This window comes from Cololabis saira, chromosome 16 (genome assembly GCF_033807715.1).
Source record: "Cololabis saira isolate AMF1-May2022 chromosome 16, fColSai1.1, whole genome shotgun sequence".
Taxonomy (NCBI): Eukaryota; Metazoa; Chordata; class Actinopteri; order Beloniformes; family Belonidae; genus Cololabis; species Cololabis saira.
Genome location: NC_084602.1, coordinates 9,266,469 through 9,288,517, shown reverse-complemented (window position 1 = coordinate 9,288,517; position 22,049 = coordinate 9,266,469). Strand labels below are relative to the sequence as shown.

At 39.1% G+C, this 22,049-nt stretch overlaps 2 protein-coding genes across 3 annotated transcripts; one reads left to right on the top strand and one right to left on the bottom strand.

Annotated features, from left to right (window-relative positions):
* Positions 1-1,224: 1,224 nt before the first annotated feature.
* slc4a1ap (solute carrier family 4 member 1 adaptor protein) lies at positions 1,225-16,599 on the bottom strand. Its single transcript, XM_061743507.1, is given in 15 exon segments — positions 1,225-2,179; positions 3,807-3,876; positions 3,969-4,053; positions 5,126-5,147; positions 6,627-6,636; positions 7,129-7,407; positions 7,519-7,615; positions 8,864-9,053; positions 10,395-10,464; positions 13,599-13,759; positions 13,844-13,983; positions 14,069-14,129; positions 14,210-14,338; positions 14,482-14,683; positions 15,806-16,599. Coding segments are annotated over 15 exon segments (2,358 nt in total). The 5' UTR covers positions 16,598-16,599; the 3' UTR covers positions 1,225-2,129.
* On the top strand, positions 16,097-21,450 carry supt7l (SPT7 like, STAGA complex subunit gamma). 2 transcript variants are annotated; one of them, XM_061743505.1, is made up of 5 exons: positions 16,097-16,473; positions 18,220-18,695; positions 19,533-19,857; positions 20,363-20,600; positions 21,134-21,450. In XM_061743505.1, the coding sequence occupies exons 2-5, from the start codon at positions 18,259-18,261 to the stop codon at positions 21,448-21,450; spliced, it is 1,317 nt and encodes a 438-aa protein (XP_061599489.1). In that variant the 5' UTR covers positions 16,097-16,473; positions 18,220-18,258. The 2 variants fall into 2 exon arrangements, with proteins under 2 accessions (XP_061599489.1, XP_061599490.1); XM_061743506.1 differs by lacking the exon at positions 16,097-16,473 and adding an exon at positions 16,746-16,865.
* Positions 21,451-22,049: the final 599 nt, after the last annotated feature.

The following is a 22,049-nucleotide window of genomic DNA, read 5'->3' as shown; positions in this document are numbered from 1 at the left end:
GTCATTAGATCAGAATTTAACAGTTTCTAAGAATAGTCAGCCAGGGTCACGAAAACAATTAAATGGAGTAGTTTGAAGGCATTTCTCTGTGGACAGTCTAACTTTCTTATAGGAGTCATATTTGAGGGCTCATTTTCCATTAACATAAGGTGACAACAGCATCAAAACAGTAACACACGCTGAGGGTTTAGAACATATATGCTGCCTTCAAGATATCGATTCATATTTCAACTAGATAATGCAAAACCACATTCTGGATACATGACAAAGACATGGCTGAGTAGGAACAGGTACCAGGCTGGCAACAGCAAGGCTGTTTTGTTGGACACCTCAAAACTCATTTGTGGAAACAAAATAACAATTTACTGGCTTCATAGTTTGGTATACTGAATGTCAAACACCTTTTAAGTCTTGTGAAAAAGAATGGCAACATTAAAAAGTGGTAAAAACATTACTGACCAAGCTGTTTTTGAAAGTTGTTGCACTTATATCTTAATGCAACGATGGATCCATATTTTCAAATAAAATGAATCTGATAAGAAAACTTTAATAGAATGTAGGGTTAAAACTGTCTGCAAAGAAATATTGATGTAAAAACTGCTTTGGGGTTATAAATAGAATGAACTATAATCTCTGCCAGATTGAGAAAATCCAGATGCAACAACTACTATTACAAACTTCAGAAAAATGATTGGTGTTTTTCAAAGCAGGAAAGGTTTGGTCAGACTGTCTGAAACATACACTTAGATTTGGACCAACCTGTTGGTTCGGCTCAGTATAACGGTTCCATTCCTCCTGAAAAGTGATTAAACATCATTGTCTCAAGTATGCCTGCACGCTTGTAGTGGATCATAACTGATAAAAACATAAGTATCTGTATAGTATAACGTGTCTGCTAAAATGAGAAAGCTAGAATAAGTAGTGAAAGGCTTTAAAGAGCCCCTTTACGTTTAACACAATCTCCTGTTATGAAAGAGTAAAAGCTCAATGTTTCATCATCTTCGCTTGCTTGCTGGAAAGGGAGGGATTCGCTCACGTTAAAGAATGGGGAAACTTACTTTCCATCCCTGATTAGTAGGTCACAGACTGCAAGCCTCTTTGTGCCAGTTCAGGCCGAGAGAGTCTTTATGAGTGTGAGCAGCTTGACAGAGAAAAACTGAAGCGGGTGAGAGGTCGGCTCAGTGAAGCAGAGCAGAAGATTGGGAGGCTGTTCAAACTTTAGGCAACTTGCAGGCTCTGTACACTCATTTTTATTGTACATTTATGTAATGAAAGACAGTTTACATTTAATGTTTGTGCTGCACAAAAAAGAAAAGAAAAAAAAACTGTGTGGGAAGTGTGGCAGCAAAACAAGATAAAAACACCAAGTGGGATTTCTCAGTGAGGAATCCCGCTCCGAGCAAACACTCCGCCGACTCAATCATGAACACAATCTTGTTAAAAAGAGAACTTTCAAAAGGTTGTCCAGTGTGTGCGCGCAAATACAGACACACACGCTCCACTTAGCCTGAGTCATTATCAGCTTACGTTTCAACCGGTAATCCATCCAAGTGTCCAGATGGTCAGAAAAGCTGCTCCCTCTCTTTCTCCCTCCCTACTACACACTCCATCCTTTTAGATGAAAAAAAAAATACAAAAATTAAAGGTTACGCCAGCAATCGTCTGAAGCCAAACAAGAGGAGGGGATGCAGATTGGATATCAGGTTGGTTTAACTGCGAGACGAGCAGCCAAAAGACTAGAAAAAGAAATTGAGATCAGTTGCTGCTCTTGCTACGCCACCTCCTATTTTCTGCTTGGATGGCGTAGAACTCAAAACAACGACGTCCAAGCGCTGCCCCTCTCCATTCCCATCAGGGGTGAGAAGCGCCAGCAGGACGACTGCCCACAGTCTGCTCCGTCACTTCTGATGTGAACTGAAATACTGCACTTTGTGTTTGTCACAGTCTGAGATATGAGATGGATGAAAGCGGTATTGTTCCATTGTATCGTCCTGATCTCTGAGCACGCAGAGGCTCCGGGCGGGTCGATGGTCAGAGCTGAGGAAACTGGAGGCTTTGTGGTGCAGATTTTATCTGCTCTGTACACGCCGCTGGAATGGAGACAGAAGAGCTCTTATATATGTTCCTCCTCAGTAACCATACTTGTCATTTAGATGGGTGCGACCATCTCCGGTCTGACCTGTGAGAGCACAAGAAAACATCTTAGCGTCACAAGAAACAGAGTTACACAGCAACTTAGAAAGGCTAGAGCAGGGGTTGGCAACCCGCGCCTCTAGAGCCGCATGCGACTCTTTAGCGCCGCCCTAGTGGCTCCTGGAGCTTTTTCAAAAATGTTTGACCTTTTTTTCTTCTTTTTTTCCTTTTTCTTCTTTTTTTCTCTTATTTTTTCCCTTTTTTTTTGTCTTTTTACCTTTTCTGCTCTTTTTTTCTTCCTTTTTCCTTTCCTTTTTAATCTTGACTTTTTTCTCGACATTTCGACTTATTTCTCATCATTTCGACTTTTTTCTCAAAATTGTACTTCAACATTAATCTTGACATTTCGACTTTTTTCAACATTTCAACTTTTTTCAACATTTCAACTTTTTTCACGAAACTTTGACTATTTCCTCGACATTTTGACTTTTTCCTCAACATTTCGATTTTTTTCTCAACATTTCAACTTTTTTCTCAAAATTGTACTTCAACATTAATCTTGACATTTCGACTTTTTTCTCGATATTCCGACTTTTTTCTCGAAGTGCATCATGAAAAAAAAAATCTTCCCCCCAGTTATAACTAATATAGAAACATGCAGCATGTGTTGCCTTCATTCTAAGGCTTATACAAGACTTTTAATTTTTTGCGGCTCCAGACATATTTGTTTTTTTGTGTTTTTGGTCCAATATGGCTCTTTCAACATTTTGGGTTGCCGACCCCTGGGCTAGAGTAACCTTTTTTCTGGATCTTATCAGAGAAGCGAAAGGGAACAGTAAAAAATGATGGAATAGCATCGACAAATTACTTGGGAAGGAAAAATAACCATATGAGAGTATTCAGCTCAAGGTAAATGGCTCTATCTTAAATGATAGCCATGCTGTTGCCAATTTTTGACAGATCCTGTCAAAGATGCTCTGTTGAATCTGCTTCCATGTTTCTATTTATCCATTTGTATTTTATCTATTGACTCTTTGCTTTGTTCTGCTCTTTTACTTATTTTTTCTTTTTCTATACTATGGTAATTTGTATGTAGTTTTCCATCAACCTGCCCAGGAACTACAGGTGGAAAATAGCAAGCTGCTACAACCTGGCACAATGCATATTCTCTTGTACAAGATTAATGTCTTATTGTGCACTGTCCCTGTTTTGACATAAATAAATTACAATTACAAGTGACATGAAGACACATGTCAACTAAAGTTGAGGAACCGTTCCTCACATGCATGTTAAATACCACATCATGAAATTTATTGAAGCACTGTGCCCTTAAATCTCAACCTGACTAAAAGCAGACAGCTGATTTAATGTTTTTTTAATTATCATTATTATTAAAGCTTGTCTTATCACTTTTAAGAGACTTTGACCTGCATTTCAGTGAACAATGAAAGTGTGGCTGTAAATTTAGCTGCACAAATAGACCTTGACAGCCCGTTTGCTTCATTCTACATCTGTATCTGTGTCCTTCATTCATACACTCAGCAGCACCAAAACATGAGTGCTCCTGTTCCTGTAAACACTCTGGGTTCATTGAAGCACAGACACCACAGTTACAGTAGGAGTGGGATGGAAGAACGTAGGTGATCAGCAGCAGCAAGTCTGGTTTATTTTACCTGCAGGAGGCAGCCACACTGAATAATCTGGGTCATCCTCTGGATACGATCCTGAAAGCTGCACTGGAGGCTGTGGAGACACAGGAAGAAGAAACTTAACACTGTACAACCACCTTTTCCATGGTTTTGAAAGGATATGCTGGGCTCTGAGTGAGGGCCTACCCTGCTGGGACCCATCACCCTCTTCTTCTTTGTGGAACTGGGGTCTGCTGCTGGCTCCGTTTCACCCTCTGTTTTAGACACGGGAGTAAAGATCAGAAGAGGTGTTTCATAAGTAAATGAAAAACAACCACAAATCAGAAAAAGGATGTGGAGAATGCAAAAAGTCATTCTGAAATTTACTTTGACTTCTCTGCAGACAACATGAACCCTGGAGAGTTCATGCTTTTTTCCCTTATTGGCTTCATTTAAAGTACCACAGAGTAACTTTTACCATTTTTAGCAACCCCTACATGTGGTAAAGGTTAAGTCGAAGTGTGTAATATTAAAGATTCACAAACTCAAATAATTTCAATACATATAAGGCTAAGCCAAAGGCACAAGCCTAAGGTGGTCACCCATGTCTGATCCTTCAGATCGTACCACATGAAGAACCATCATTCATCATTTAACTACTTGGAAAAGGGATTGCTCTGTGAAACTGTTATCAAGTCGTCTCCAGGCATTTTCCAGAGACCCAGAACATGACCTTGAGCAGTTATTACATAAACAATGACAGCTAAAAACTCCCCTAGTGGGAGAAAAAACCTTAAGCCAAACAGTGGCAAGAAAAACTCCTCTTTAGGAGGAAGAAACCTGGACCAGGACCTGGATCATAAGGGGGGACCTCCTGCTGGAGGTCAATACTGGGGGGGTCAGACCAGCACAAAAAACTACAGGAACAATGGAGAGCAATGATGGTTATGAGAATAACTAACTAGAGGTTTACTAACTAGAGGTTTACTAACCACTAACTAAAGGTTTACTAACACTAACTAAAGGTTTACTAACACTAACTAGAGGTTTACTAACACTAACTAAAGGTTTACTAACACTAACTAGAGGTTTACTAACACTAACTAGGTTTACTAACACTAACTATAGGTTTACTAACACTAACTAGAGGTTTACTAACACTAACTAAAGGTTTACTAACACTAACTAGAGGTTTACTAACACTAACTAAAGGTTTACTAACACTAACTAGAGGTTTACTAACACTAACTAAAGGTTTACTAACACTAACTAAAGGTTTACTAACACTAACTAGAGGTTTACTAACACTAACTAAAGGTTTACTAACACTAACTAAAGGTTTACTAACACCAACTAGAGGTTTACTAACACTAACTATAGGCTTTACTAAACAGAAAGGTTTTAAGTTTAGTTTTAAATGTGGAGGTGGTGTCAGCCTCCTTAACCCAGATTGGAAGTTGGTTCCATAGTAACGGTTCCTGATAGCAGAACGCCCGCCCTCCAAATCTACATTTGGATCCTCTAGAAACTACGAGTAAACCTGCACTCTGACAACTCTGTTACAGAGCTCTGTTATGAACATAAGGTACTATTAGGTCTTGCAAATATCCCAGAGCTAGGCCATTTTGGACTGACTTAGTGATCGTTGAGTCATTGGGGGTCTTTACTTTGTTCACAAAGAACGAAAGTGAGGAATCTATTTGCTGTGGAAGGTCTCCTTTGTATAAAGATTTTATTCTACTTATAACAATATAACAAACGATATAAACGATATAAGGATATAACAAAATATTTCGCACATCTGCCCACGAAGTTAAGATGAAATAAAACAAGATAACAACATAAGCTAGTAACTGTTTTCAGTTTTCCTAAAAATGCTTAAGATGTTTGTGTTATGTCGAAACAGGAAAAGTAATTAGATAAATAAATAAAATAAAAATAGCTCAATGCACTAATTTAACGGCATGTTTTGTGTACCCGAGTCTTGCTTTTCATACAACTGGTGGAAGCTTCAGTGAACAACATACTGAGGGTATGTGTGTGTTTGCTAAGTGTGTATGTTACTCTCATATCAAAACAAACACAGACTTCATGGTTTTTACACTCAAATATTGTAATGCTGTCCTTCAAAACTCTGGCCTCACATAATAACATTGATAATATAATAATAATGTAACAACAGTAACACTTTTCTTTCTGCAGTATGAAATTTGTGACCTTCCCCTCAACTCTAATGGTACAAGGACTTTTACTTAAATTAGAGTTGTGTTACTCTTATCTGAATTAATTATGTGAATCCAACTTGAAATAAATACAAACTTATACAGTATAGAAAAATATCAAAAGATCCATCATCTCTACCATCTTCACGCTCACACTCACTCCTATGGGCAATTGAAAATATAAAATAAAGGACCCACCTGTGTTCAGGGAGGCTGCTGTCGTTTTGCTGCTGCCCGTAGCCGCCCGCTGCACCGCTCCATCACTCCTCTGTTTGTCCGTCCGATCTAATATAAATTCAAGCAAACAACTCAAATGAGAAAAGGAGTGGGCATGCACAAGTCAGGGAGATTAAAATATTTTAACCGTCATGGCCGGAGCTATTTTATTGTAATTATTAGGAGCATTCATCACTCTCATGTTTTAGTGTCTCATTGATCGGTTGCTATGATAAAACCTGGTATTTACAACAAATGAAATTTGCCAAGTCTTGTCCAGATTTGATGAATTCAAGGGCTTTACTGGAATCCCATTGTTCTGTCGACAATACTGGTCCCCGTCCAGGACGTGTTTGTTGGTTGTATGTTGGCTTGTTTCACCAGTCCTCTACTTCGCTGATACCTATTACAAACTTTTCTGTGACACGAGGCGCTTGCTTTTGTTGTTCTGCATAATAGCACTGAAAACTAACGGTTTTACGGTAAACATTAAAATATTATCAAGATAGACGGATAGAAATCTTCAGCATTTTAAATGTTAATAATTTAGACACTTTGTTGCCGGAGAACAAAAACACAACTATCAGAGCAAAGGTTAGCAGTACTAACATTTTAACATTTTGAAATAAAATATTTATGTGTAAATGATGTTGGAGTAATTTATTCTGCATGCCCTGAAAGCTGAAGAATCAAGCACACATTTCGTTTGTAAATCCCTGGGTTTTCACTTGGATCCCTTCAAAATAAGAAACTACCTCTGAACATTGGCTATTTGTAAAGTCCAAAATGTCTGTTTTTGCATAAGATGATGCTGAAAGAGCAAACAGGAGGCTGTTTTATGTATAATGCTCTGCCACCTGGTGGCGCCTTGAGAAAAGGCTGTCAAAGTATCTGGATCATCTAAAATAATAAAAAAATAATCAAAATACAAGCTGTGCATTCCTTCAGGAGTTAATGCTTCTCTCACCTTTGACCTTGTGGGAATCATCTTTCAGTTGTCCCAAAGGAGCCTTATCTGTGGATGTGGAGATACCAGGTGGTTCAGGGTCAGGTTTAAGCTCCACATTCCTACACTCATCCCCATCTTCCTCCTTTTTCTCTGCGTCTTCCTCCTCTTCTTCCTCCTCCTCCTCCTCATCTCCACCAGATGGAAGCTTCTTCATGTCAAAGAGCTCTGCCGGTAGGTTCGGCCTCTTAGGAGGCAACTTCTGCACGAGAATTTAACGTGTAAATGACAGGTAACTGATGCAAAAAAAGAAAAGGGTAAAAAAAAAGGAGAGGACTAACTTCAGGGGACCGGAGCCCTCTGAAGAACCTACCCCGATGGTGCCAGTTTTCAGTTTGAATCTGTTCCCTCCCTTCATGGCTCCAAAGAGTGGTAACGTCTTTTTTGGTTTCTCTGCCTCTGAGCTGCCACTATCACAGGAACACAGATCAACACATCATACTTTGGTAAATTTTCTGAGGAATATATTGGTGACACATTCTCCAAAACAACTGCATGACAGATTATACTATCATTCTGCTCACCGTGGTTACAGTAGAATTACATCAGAAGGAGGTTCATACTACTAAGGGTGAGAACAGGTTTGATACAGATAACTTTTTTTTACAGAGCCATGGTTGGCTGGAACTCTGTACCAGTTCACATTTCTCAGGTAGGTAGCAAAGATTGGTTTAAGATTCAGTTGAAACAATATCTTTTAAAATGTAATGAATTATGATTTGACATTTGGAAAGGAATAGAATGAAGTTTGAATAGAATTACAGGTAGTGTAAACCCTATCACAATAAAAGTGAAAAGTGGTTGAGAATTCTAAGATAAGGTCATTTCCGCAGGTATTGTTTATGAAGGTGTTTTATTTGATTTCATTTATATGTATTTATGTCTGAGAATGATGGTGATTTAGTTATCATCTGTGTTGTTTGTGAATTAGGTAGTTGTGTCTACACTGCAAAAACTCAAAATCTTACCAGGAATATTTGTCTTATTTCTAGTTAAAATGTCTCATTTTTAGTCAAAAAAAATCTCATCACACTTGAGTCAAAACAAGAGTCATTACCAGATAAATAACTTGTTTGACAATTTTCAACTGTAAATTTTCACTTGAAATAAGTAGAAAAATCTGCCAGTGGGACAAGATTTATCTTCTCATTACAAGCAAAAAAATCTTGTTCCACTGGCAGATTTTTCTACTTATTTTAAGTGAAAATCTACCGTACTTGAAACAGGTGAAAATTGTTTTGTTTTTTCCAGTGATGAGTCTTGTTTTAAGTGTAATGAGATTTTTTATTACTAGAAATATTCTTGTTAAGATTTTGAGTTTTTGCAGTGTATTATTGTTTTGTTTGTCATGTACAATGTATGTCTTTTATGTATTAAGTGTGTTAATTTGTGTGTTGTGTGTATGTCGTACCCCAGGAAGAAAAGCTAATGCTGTTACTAATGCTAATGGGGATCCTAAATAAAAAACAAACAAACAAACAAACAAACAAACAAACATAGCTTTAAGTGTGGAAATATGGCTAATTTAAATTGGAGTGAAATCATTTTACATTAAGATCATTTTAAATGTTAATAATTAACAACATGATTAAAGCCAGTACTTCAGGATTGTTTTAGGAGCTAAAGATCTTGGTTTCCAGGCAGATCTTTGGTCTGACCTGGGCAGCAGGGAGGGCATCTGCGCTGGCCGTGTCAGTTCCACCAGCTTACGGAGACTCTGAGCCTCTTTCAGTAGGTCAGCCAGGTGCACGTGCAGCTTCCTGCGCTCCACCGCGTCCATAGCCGCCTCGCTCCTCACTCCCGTCATGAAGGCCTCCAGGGAGTCCTCGGTGGAGGAACCTGAGGAATCTGAGAGAGGTTTCAGTTACACATGTGGACCAGTCAGTTATCCACGTGCAGGTTTATTTGATTGTTGGCTTTATCTCAAACAACAATACATCACAATCAAATTAAAAGCGTCAAAATATCAACAAAACAAACATTTAACAGTCTCATGCAGAAATAAAGAACAACAGCTAAATAATGTGTTGGAGAGGGAACAGGAGGAAGCAGAACACTTATTTAGTCCTGTCCCTTCCTCACAATATCATATATGCCATAGAAAATATAAAAATTAAAATAAAATAAGAAAAGAAAAAACAAGATAATAACAAAAAATAAATAAATACAACACAAACAATTAATAAACAAAGATCAAGGCATAATTAAACTAGCCTCATACAATATCCTAAACTCAAAAATGTAATTTCCCAGTCACTTCTCTGATGATCCATGACCAGCCATGAATGCAGGTAGTTACATTTGTATCGTATAAGGCAGTGGTTCCCAAACTGTGTGCCGCGGCACACTGGTGTGCCTTGAGGCAAGTCCAAGTGTGCCGTGGGATTTTGTGACAACCATAGCCTACTGCAATATAGTATACAACTAGACAAAAATAATTATTTTAATTTACTATATACTACTTTGAATGCACTCATTCCATAATACAGAGGCAAACTCTTTATCTAAAAACTATTTTTAAAAAATCCTCCTGAAATGGGTGTGTTTGATGAAGCCCAATTTGATAAAGTTTAAATATTTTTGTCAAGTATTTTGTTAATAAATATTTCATAAGTAGAATAGTTGTCTTTGTCATATCTTATTTGGCATTAGTAAATAATAAACTTAACCGATAAACAGATGATATTAGTGATAACACGTGTTATAAGGCTATTTTGCACAATAGATGTGCCTTGAAATTTTTATTTGTCCTTTGGTGTGCCTTGGGCACAGAAAGTTTGGGAACCACTGGTATAAGGAACAGAATAATAATAAAAGAAATACATACAGAAGGTAAATTGAGTTCTTAGGGATCCTTATTTTTATATTTGTCAAGAATAGTTTTCTTGTATGTGTTTTTAAACTGTATAGAGTTAGTGCTTGGTTTGATTTCATCAACAAGACAATTCCACAAAGTTCCCCCACAGACTGATAAGCACATGCTTTTAAGAGCAGTACGTACACAAGGTTGTTTAAAATGTAGTTTTCCTCTTAGATGATATTTTCCTTCTTTATCTTGAAACATTTTTTGAATGTTTTCAGGCAGTGCATTATTTCTTGCTTTGAACATTAGAATTGCTGTTCTAATTTTCACTAAGTCCATAAATTTCCATATCTGTAATTTAAGAAATAGAGGCGTTGATGACTTACCTGTTTTACCAACACGGAGTTTTTTTCGAGTCTCTTCCAGCTCCTTCTCCACCGTGGACAGTTTGGCTACCTGTAGAACAACAAACATACACACATGGAAACAAGAGAGGTCAATTCAAAAGGTTATGTGGTTGTAATTTTTACAGTTGATATTTTTTCCTCCTTGTTAAAACTATTAATACTGAAGATGAAACAGTTGCAACTGTGTTTGACAATTCCAATTTACAGATTTTCTAAAGTCGGACCTTCTGGTGATGATTTTGGATGGTTCTAATTTCTTCCAAAAATCTTTAATCAGCAGTATATAGACTGCTTGCTGAGTGATCTACTTGTACTATTTTTTTCTTAACGTTACAGGACCGGGCATTTAAATGCTCTTTGAAGTGTTTTGTCCCAGACGTTTTGGTTGTTGTTGCTCCAAGAGTTCATTTTGCACAACAGGCTGCACAAATTGCCATCTTTGCGTATTCTGCACATGCAATGAAAAACTGCCCCATCACAGATAAAAGTGATGCATTTAGTCACCAAATAAAAATTGGATTTCTTAGTATTCTATTGTCAAACTGGTGAAAACTGTGTTCCACAGGAGAAAGCAGGACAGTTAAACATCAGTCGTTCCTGAGGGCCACAGATGGTGTGAAAAGTACAAGAGAACTCTTGATTATTACACGTTAAGTTGTCTTGCTTGAAAAAGTGTACCAGCATTTAAAAGGTGTTTATATGAATTGTGGGTTAATCTTGGTGAAAAGAATATGTAAAAATTAAACCAATAAAGAGATCACTAGACTTATTTCAGGGTTACTAGGTTGATTTTTGGACAAAGTGTTGTTTTTATGGCAACATTTGGATGTGACCCACCAAACAGCGATCCATTTGTTTGATTCACGTGTGCTGGAGCAGAGAAACATCAGAACTTTTATTAAGTAGGTAGAACGTATTTATATAGAGCTTTTCACAGAGAACGCTCTCATGATGCCGTGGTAAAAGCTCCAAACGTTTCCACTGCAAAGGAAACTTTTCAGCTTAATATCCTTGTCAAAGAATTCTGAACCTTGTAATAAGTACCTAAACCTAGAAATAGGGTTAGCACTAACATGCGATTAACTGCAGAGAGCACAACAGCGAATCAGGCTCTGATCCCTCCTGAAGGTAAAGGATGTGAAAACTGCACCGTGTGTCTGTGTGTGTGTCTGTGTGTATAACTTAGGTCAATTGTAGTGTGCTTGTGTCTGCGGGGAGGGGGAGGGGGGCAGGGCATTAATACGTTTTATGTTTATTTGTTTTATGTTAAGCACTTTGTGTTGCATTATTTGTATGAGAAGTGCTATATAAATAAAGTTTGATTTGATTTGATTTGAAAACTACTTACTAAAGTGAGAAAAATGAATAAAATAGCAAAACTTGGAAAAAGCCAGTTTTCTTTTTCATGTTTTGTTGTTGTGTTTGGACCGAGCATTTTTGACGAAACACAAGGCTGTTTGTGGGAGTTTTTCAGCGAACTGGAACAGCAAATTCTGGTAAACACAAAATAATACCTGCTATGCGACCCACAGTTTTTTTTTCTTTCAAAAATAAGATAAATAAAAGGTGAGCTCTTGATTAATCATTGCTTTAAGGTTATATGAATAGCAAAACCAAATGGTGATATTGTAATGTGCCTTTACATCTATACAGATCTCAGTTATTTTACCGCATAAGCAAGATAAGTCTTGCGCCAGCATTAACATAGAGCTTAGACTTAAAAAGGGCATTCCCATCTGTGACCAATTCCTGGATATATCTGAAACATATTGTTGATGTTGCTGGCATTTGATTTAAAAGGGGATCTTGTTTCCCTGCACTAGGAATAATCATGTTCTTAACCTAAATGTTCAAACACTGATGATTCATCAGACCAACAAATTAAATATAGCGCAGGTATCCCCTTGATTCACTATTTCCTCAAATTTCTACCAGACTTTACTTTTTCTACAAGTGTATCTTTTTATTTTCAGTTCTCCCATCTTCAACTCAGACCTGACCGTCTCCATCACCTGGCTCATGTAACACACGCCTGCACCTGCACCTGCACCTGCACCTGCACCTGCACCTGCACCTGCACCTGCACCTGCGCCTGCGCCTGCGCCTGCGCCTGCACCTGCACCTGCACCTGCACCTGCACGTGAAAGTGCATGCTTCATCTTTGTGTCAATCAACCCAGGATGTCTTAGTATTTATGACTTATATAGGATTTGCATTTTTTCTTTTATAACTTAAATTTGGATTATGTTTTCACATGTAAATAAACAAAACAATACTGCAAACAAGTTACAGATTAACAATAATAGTAACATTAACAAACTGTCTGGAGATGATCCTCTATTCAGTCCACTGTTCCACTTGGCATTTGTTCAGTTGGTGTCACGTCTCATGTAAGTATTCCATTTTTCTCAGTTCTTTTGAAATACATTCTTTTTGATCCTTAAAAGATATGTCAACACAAATTTCCTGGACAATTTCCAACCACTGTTCCTGTTTTGGAGCATCTACATTGACCCAGTTTCTTGTGACTGCTTTTTTACTTGCTGCGAGTAACACTTTAGTCAAGTACAGATCTTCTCTCGTTACAACCTTTCCAATATTCCCAAGATACATCCCTGGGCAAGTATTTGGGATTTCATATCCCAGAATATTTTTTACAACTAAATTTACACTTTGCCAGTATATCTTAATTTTTGCACAGATGTGTGCATGGTCTGCCTCCACATTCCCGCACAGAATTTGCATTTTTATATGCAATAAAATTGGGAGCGTGGTCGACCGCTCAGTTGGGATTAGCCCACGCGTCACTGCTTGCCACCACCCTGCTGTAGCCGGCCACGGCCTGCATGTAAGGAGTGTTTTTGCCTCCCAGTGCCTGAAGCCAACTTGAGGGGAGGGAATAGGAATCAGAAGTCAATCTGTTTACGTCAGACCTGACCTGCGACCAGGTGAACCTACTGAGGTTATTGAGGGTGTCAGCTTGACACCCAACTCTGTCAGTAAATGTAAAAAGGAGAGGCAACATGCTAAATTGGGGTAATTAACACGGGGTATCCTGCAACGTAAAAGGGGCTTCAGTAGTTTACTTATAAAAAAGTATACAGAGAGAATGTTTGCTCTGCTTTCCTATTGTGCACTTTTTAATATTAAACAGCTGTATTTAAAGTCATAGCAGATGTTTACCAATGACTCGTAGGTGTCGGGCTTCTCCTCAATCTTTCCTGCCTTCTTCATTCGTTCCTGCCTCTTCCTCTCAACAGTACCAGTTCGGTCCAGGAAGGTGTCATCATCACTGTCGTAGTAGTCCTCATCTTCCCAGTTCTTCTTTTTGCGTTTGCGTGACACTGAAAACACAACAATACGTTACTGCGTTCAACACAGCTCCTCCCAGCTGTTGTTGGACGTTGTCTCCGAGGCCGAGTGCCCACCTGCTTCCTGCCGCAGCATCCCTCTGGCCTCCAGCATTCGACAAGCCTCCAGACAGCACTGCACGGCTGCCTCCTTCTTCCTCCCTGTGTGGGTCACCTCAGCAACCAGCTGATGGCCCGTAGCATCGTCCACTGGCAGCCTGACGGAAGAATGAACATGAGCTCTGGACACTATTACTCTGTCCTCTGAAGAAACTGATAAACGAGGGGCTTCATGTCACTTACTTGATTCTGCAGAGCCATGAGCCATGACTTTTATCCTCATACTCAAACTCCAGCTCCTCCCCTAAAGTAAAGAAGACACAGGTGAGAAAGTCAGGTAAAAATCCAAGACGATAAAACTAGCAGATATCTGCGGACTCTCACCTTCTCTGTCATAGAATCCCTGCAAAGCCTTCTTTGGATCTTTAAGGTATGCCGCTTCCTGGTCCTCGCGGAACTCTGTTGAAAATGGGTTTTCTTCATTCTCATCTTCCTCTGGAGCTGCATCTTCATCTGAAGGGGAAATTCATGAACACAGAGGGAGCAAAAGGGAAGGAAAGAACATTGGGTTTAATATTTTCCATGCCTACAGAAAAAGGTGAACCAGACTTGTGATAGTAGGTAATCTTAATCATGGCTCCTGTCAGGACACTCACCCATCCCCCACGTGCAACCATGGTCTTTTCTGGATGTTTTGTTCTGCTCCTTGTTACTTTGACCTTCCTCTTCCGTCCCATCCTCCTCATCAGAAACTTCTCCAAGCATCCTCCTCTCAAGATCCTCTTTCTGTTTTTTAGCTCGCTCCCTTAGCTGCGTCACTGTAAATTCAGATTCCTCTTCCTCATCAGACTCTGGACCCTTTTGAGGAGGAGACACGCTGAATGTTTCTTTTTTTAATAACCATCTTCATTCAAGTTAAAATACAATATTTTCTATTTTTGATAAAGTTATTCCACATTGGGATAAGATTTTGTAAAAGTCAAGTGTTGACGATGATAATCTAAATAAGGGTTAGGATTACATAAGTCTACGACTTCCTTCTACGGTAATCCTTTTGAACGCTTTGGTTGCCTGTGAGGCTTGTTGATTTGTTTTTGTTTTGTTTTTTATTTATAAATATTGTACTGTTTTCATTTGTTTTTACTTGTCTATATATATATATATATATATATATATATATATATATATATATATATATATATATATATATATGTGTGTGTGTGTGTGTGTGTGTGTGTGTGTGTGTGTGTGTGTGTGTGTGTGTGTGTGTGTGTGTGTGTGTGTGATTATGTGTGTAAATAGATATATAGAGCAGATGCAGTTAATAGAGACAGTATAGTGTACATTTTTTTGCACTGTTTTTTTTTTCCTTTGCACTACTTTTTATTTCCATCGCAATGTACATATACTGTCTATCTACACCTTGTAAATATATATATTTTTTACTTTTTTACCCCCTTCCATGCACCTGTGTGTTAAGTGTACTGCTGCTAACATGTGAGTTTCCCCATTGAAGGAGTAATAAAGGATTATCTTATCTCTTATCTTAAATAAGTATATTTATATAAATATTTATATGGGCATGTGTGTACAAATATATAGATATAATATTCAACTATGTGTATGTATGTATACGTATGTGTGTGAGTATAATTACAGTATGTAATAATAATAATAATAATAATAATAATAATAATAATAATAATACTGATATTTAGCAGTGTGAGTACAGTGTGTGAGTATAAATACAGGTTAAATGATTAGTGAATGGGGGTAGGATTAAATAAGTTTACACTTCTTCCTACTCCTTTTTGCAAATGTAAATTAAGATATCAAGTGTTAAAGTATGAAATTCTTTGTTTTGTTTTCTTATCTTCTCTTGAATAGTTGTTTTTTTTACATGTACAAAATAAAACAAAATCAATCAAAAAAAAAAAAAAATCAATCAACTTAGTTGAAAATGGAACCAGAATAATTTACCTGTAGGACAAAAAACCTGGTACTCCCCCCGAACTTGAGCACATGTCCCACTCTGATCCTGATGTGAGTGTTGGGGGGGACCCTGCTCTTGTTCACCACGGAGCCGTGGGTGCTGGCCAGGTCGTACAGGTAGAAGCCCCGGCCCTGGTCCCGGCCCTGGTCCCGGTCCTGGTCCCGGTCCTGGTCCTGGTCCTCCCCGGCCCGGCCCCGGTACTGCAGCACAGCGTGGTAGCGGGAGATGGACGGGTGCTCCAGGGACACGTCACACACGGGCAGCCGGCCCACCAGGAAGTAGCTCCGGCCGTCCAGGGCCACCGAGTCCACCACGGTGCCGTTCTTCAGGATCTCCAGCGCGTACCGGGACTCGGGGGCGGCGCCCCCCCACTCCGGCTCCGAGTACGGGACCGGGGGGAACTTCCCCGCCGGGGCTGCCCGGGCAGCTTTAGCCTCTCTTTTGATTTTAACGGGTTCACTACTGTCATCCTCCCCTTTGTCCAGGGTTTTTGTCTTAGGAGCAGCATCTTCTGCTGGTGTTTCTTCCTTCACGCTACCAGTGACACCAGTGACAGCTGAAGGCGCTCTGGCGCTGCTGTGTTTGTTGGCCAAAGAAGGCGCCGCCAAAATAGCCGGTTTCTTAAATGGCTCGTCCTTCTCTGGTTCCCTTTCAGGTAAGGCATTTTCACTGCGTTTGTCTCCATTTTCTGAGACCGAACCGTCACCGATTTCTACCGTAGATGTGATAAGTTGATCTGCAGAGATCGCGCTGGAGTCTGCGGGCGTGGGGGCGGCCATGTTTGTTTGGTGCAGCAGTAAAACCAGTCCCCCTCTACTAAAACCCTTTAAAACTTCACGTTAAGACAGGGTTCAAAAATACAATTTGAGTTGTTTAAAATTGATACATAGGAATTACACGTGGTATATTGATAAATGTTTTAATTTTATCAGTGTAAAAAGAGAGAAGAAAGGTTGCGGAACTAATTATCTTTAAATGTTCAATTGGGGTTTTTTTCCCATAAGGACAATAATGGTCGTCGTCCCGCTTCAAACCAGCACTTATTAGGTAAGAAATCATATTTATCCATCTCAGGGAAGCGCTTGTGTTTTATTAAATATATTCATCATTTAGGTAGCTGATATGCATAATATTTTGCAGCCTTATTAGCCCGTAGCTGCGTTTTAAATAGTCGTTATTTGCAGCTACGTCTCTTTTCTTCAGCGACTGACACTTCATGGACTTTTCTAGTCGTTTTTAATTTTGAGCTTCGTCGAAAAGTATATTTAAGTTGTACAATTTGGCATTAAAAGCTTATTCACTAACTACCCACAATATAACCTGTATTATTCTGATTGCCAACGTTGTCGTTTAACCACAAAGACGGTGCATGTTTTGAGTACATGTATAAGTCACTATTATCAAACAGGTTTTTTGTGTTTCTTTGTTTGTTCATTTTATTATTACACAGATCACTAACTATTTTCTCAAATACAGTGTTTGCCTTTTTGGAGATCAGTGATCAGTATGGAGGGCTTTTAGTCTAGTGGGGTTGGGAACAACAAGTAGTCATCATGCAGTCAAATATAAAGATTGTTTTTTGAAACTTGCTTAACTTGCATTGCAGAATTTATTTAAATGATCCCTCTGAAGGCTGTGAAAAGCATTATTGATACTGGGTGGATTCTAGAGCTGGGTATCGATTCAAATGTCAAGAATCGATTCGATTCCGATTCTTAAGATTCAGAATCGATTATCAGGATTTGATTTGATTCGATTCGATTCGATATTGATTTGGGTTAGTGTTGCCTGGATTATATGACTGTAAAATAACTATTGAAATAATAATTTCACAATAATTATTGGGAAATAACTAAGAAATAAAGAACTGAAATAGGCATTTCAATATCCATTTCAAGTGCAAAAAAAGAAAGAAATTGCAACAGCTCAAGCAGTAAACTAATTATTTTAGCTTGTCTCATTTATTCTGTCACCAGACACACAGCTTGCCATGAAGCACCCGGCATTTTTCAGGTATTTCATGACAAACCGTGTCCGATAACAGAGAAACCAGACAAGCTATAGTAAATATAGATAATATGAACTTCATTGAACTAATATAACATTTAGAAATTTAAGCTGAAATGTCCAGCATTTTCTCTAAAGAAAAGTTCAGTTTTCAAAACTGGGACTACTGGGATTAAAGTTCACCAGGCAAAAATGTAATGATGAAAAAAAAACAACCAATCTTTAGACATACAAATCGATTTTTAGGAATTAATACGAGAATCGATTTAGAATCAGAAAATCGATCTTTTTCAACACAGGCCTAGTGGATTCAGAGTTAAATGTTTTTACTATAATAACACCAGAAAGTAATTCACTCTCTCATGCACTTTCTCTCCCCTTATTCTGTTTTCAGCCCTAAATCCAGTGTGAATCCAGCTTTTTTTAAGTCATTATGATGCATTACTGGGGGGAGATCCCTGGACCCGCAGGGGCTCCTCCAAGTCGCAGCTCCTTCGACTTGCTTCAGCGTGAGTTTCGCTCTGTGGAGATGCAGGATCCTTCCTTGCACCAGCCGTCAGCGCCGCGTCCTCGGCCCACCACCATGCTGGACATCCCCTCAGAGCCGTGCAGTCTCACCATCCACACGGTGCAGCTGTGCCAGCATGTTCGCCGCCTCCGTGCTCTTCTGGCAGCAGCCCAGGCCCCGACGCAGGGTCAGAGCTCCACGCCCTCTGAAGGGAGCAATCGGCTGGAAGAGACTGATGCCACGTTGCCCCTACGCCCCCCCACCCCACCTGTTATGCCGGATGATCTGCTGCCTGCGGACAGCAAAGCCCCACACCGGCCCTTCCAGCTCCGACACAGTGACCCTGAGAGTGACTTTCATAAGTAAGTTTAAGACTTAAGCCGTCTTTTCATATTTAAATGTAACCAAAACCTACAGTAATACAAAAAGCTATATTCCCTTTTATCCAAGTTTTGTTTTGTGTAAAAACAAAATTAAAAGCATTTAGAAGTTGTTAATCCCGAAGGCTCGCCAATTAGCTCCAGAGTCCATTTATCAACCAGTTTACAATGTTTCATCTTTTCTGGCTGTTCAGGGTTCATACGTTTTGAAAAAAGCTGGAAAAGTCATGGAATTAGAAAATATCATTTTCAAGCCCTGGAAAAGTTTTGGAAAAATAAGTTCACCCCAAAAGTTTTGGAAAAGTCATGGAATTTATTTTTCTCACTTAATGATAACATTTAGTAATAACAGTAATAAGGTAATAATAATAATAATAATAATAATAATAATAATAATAATAATAATAATAATAATAATAATAAGGTAGATTTGAAATTGATCAATAAATATTTCATATCGAAAAGTCTCATGCGTGACATGCCTAGCATCTTGCACGTCATACAGATCGGATCGAGTGACCACATTCTCCAACAGTTATTACAGTTATATTAGATTACAATAAAACATATAACACATATACTACAACATATTGCTGGTATATCAGTGTTAGTTTAAACAAATGTTTATTTTGTATAAAAACACAATTGTCATTAGATCTCCACTGTAGTGACTTTTTACATAGTTTTGTTCCTATATTTCATTCATACATTGATGTTTTAGAGGTCATGTATAGTCATGGAAACTTGCTGCCAAGTCATGGGAAAGTCATGGAAATGTGTTGGTTAAAATGTGTATGAACCCTGCTCTTCCATGTTTAGGGGTAAAGGTGAACCAGTCACAGAGCTGAGTTGGCCCTCATGCAGACAGCTCCTCTATCAGTCAGTAGCCACGGTACTGGCCCACGTCGGCTTCGAGTCTGCCCAGGAGAGCGTGCTGGAGACCCTGACCGACCTAGTTCATGAGCATTACTTACGCGTCACACGCCTGCTGCGGGTAGCAGTGGACCGAGAGGCTCGTTTTGGAGCGAGTCCTTTCCCGGATGTGGTGGAGCAAGTGTTCCATGAAGTGGGCATCGGCAGCGTGCTGGCCTTGCAGCGATTCTGGCAAGTGAGAATCAAGGACTATCACAGCTACATGCTGCAGGTGAGGTCCAGCAAGTTTATGCATCTAAACAATTAATAGGACAATAATCAAAAGTGTTATTACTGTTTTATCATCCATACTTGGTTAATCTACAGGACTGTCTCAGAAAATTAGAATATTGTGATAAAGTCCTTTTATTTTCTGTAATGCAATTAAAAAAAAAAATAAAAAAAAATGTCATACATTCTGGATTCATTACAAATCAACTGAAATATTGCAAGCCTTTTATTATTTTAATATTGCTGATTATGGCTTACAGCTTAAGATTCCCAGAATATTCTAATTTTTTTAGATAGGATATTTGAGTTTTCTTAAACTGTAAGCCATGATCAGCAATATTAAAATAATAAAAGGCTTGCAATATTTCAGTTGATTTTTAATGAATCCAGAATGTATGACATTTTTGCATTACAGAAAATAAAGGACTTTATCACAATATTCTAATTTTCTGAGATAGTCCTGTAATTGTACACAGCAAAAAAACAGACAGATTTACTTTCTCCAGGTCAGTAAGGATCTGTCGGAGGAATACGAGCGACTGGTGAATCCAGAGAAAGCTCTGGAGGACTGCAAGCCCCCGAAGATTAAAGACGAGCCCATGAGTGACATCTCCTTCCCTGTGAGCGAGGAGCCCGAGGCTGATCTGGCCTCCGGGGACCAGGCTCTGCCCATGGGGGTCCTGGGGGCCCATGCTGAGAGACTAGTGTCAGGTCTGGACGGTGACAATTCTCCTCATACTTCAAGTGAGTTGGTGTTTTCTACAGCATGGATTTGTGTGTGGAAACTCCAGTTTCTATATTCAGTGTTTTGCACTGAGGGCAGTTAACAATCCTGCTCCCAGCACGTCCCAGGGAGATATTTAAAAATCATGGAAAGTGTAATTAGGCAGCTTGCAGAAGAATTTTCAATATTTTTATGCATTTAGTTATCCTAGTAGTCTCTTACAATATAAACAATATTATATTACATTGAAAACAAGCACATCTTCCGCCAGGCTCCAGATAAATATGTACCAAGTTATATATACACATATTGTGTAGACTGTGCAGTTATTTTACCCACTATTAAAGCAATATTTTGATATTCTTAGAAATATACCTTTTGCTAATGTTATTTCATACATATACAAATATATATCATTTTGATGAACAGATTTCCTGGGCAATATGGCCTTTCTCAATCTCAATATTTTTTTTTACTTTATACCGATACACTATCTTCCCAATTAGATTTTCTGTGAAAATTCAAATGTGTTTTTATCTTCCCCTCTCACAAGGTGGAGCTGGGGCCAACAACTCCCCTCTGTGGCCCCACATGAAGATAGAGCCTCAGGATGGAGATGAAGGGCAGGGGCCCGGTCACCATCACCACCACCAGCACCAGCACCACCACCACCACCACGGGGTGCTGGGTGGAGACGCCTTTGAGGAGGGGGGACCCATGTCCACCATGAGCGAGTCAGCGGGAGCCATGGCCCCTTCACCAGGAGAAGCAGCGTCTGACGGCAGTTACGCCTCAGACTCGCCCGACTCTCTGATGGGAACCTCGCCTGTCTTCAACCAGAGGCCCAAAAAACGGATGAAGAAAATGTGAAATGGATTTCAACTGTTTGTACAGACTGACTGAACTCATTCCCATTAGTTCTCCTTCCATGAAAAAAATCCAGAATCTGACTTGCAGAAAAAGCAATAAAACTCTGGGGCGACGACCAAAGTGATGGCAAAATTATTTTTTTAGGATACATTTTCTTTCATGTAGCTATTTGTACTTAATACATCAGTGGAATTTATAATCCAATAAATGGACAGGTTCTGAAGCCCCACTTATGTTCATTTCTCTAAATGATATGATTTTTAGAAACTAGGGTTGTCAACATTAGCCTAATAAATTGGAGAACGGGAAAAATGAAGGTCCAGAAACGATTTAAACCCCTCAGTAACTCCACTACATGGACTGTTCCCCCAGTCCCAAGTAGCTACTGTATTAAGGCTCTTGTTCCTCGTGTACTAATTATTGCAGTTTTAACCCGTTCTCATTAAAATTTACTTTATCATCTATCCATCCATTATCTATACCCGCTTTATCCTTTGCAGGGTCACGGGGGTCTGCTGGAGTATCCCAGCTAATTACAGGCGGGAGACAGGGGTTCACCCTGGACAGGTTGCAGGTCCATCACAGGGCCACATACACAG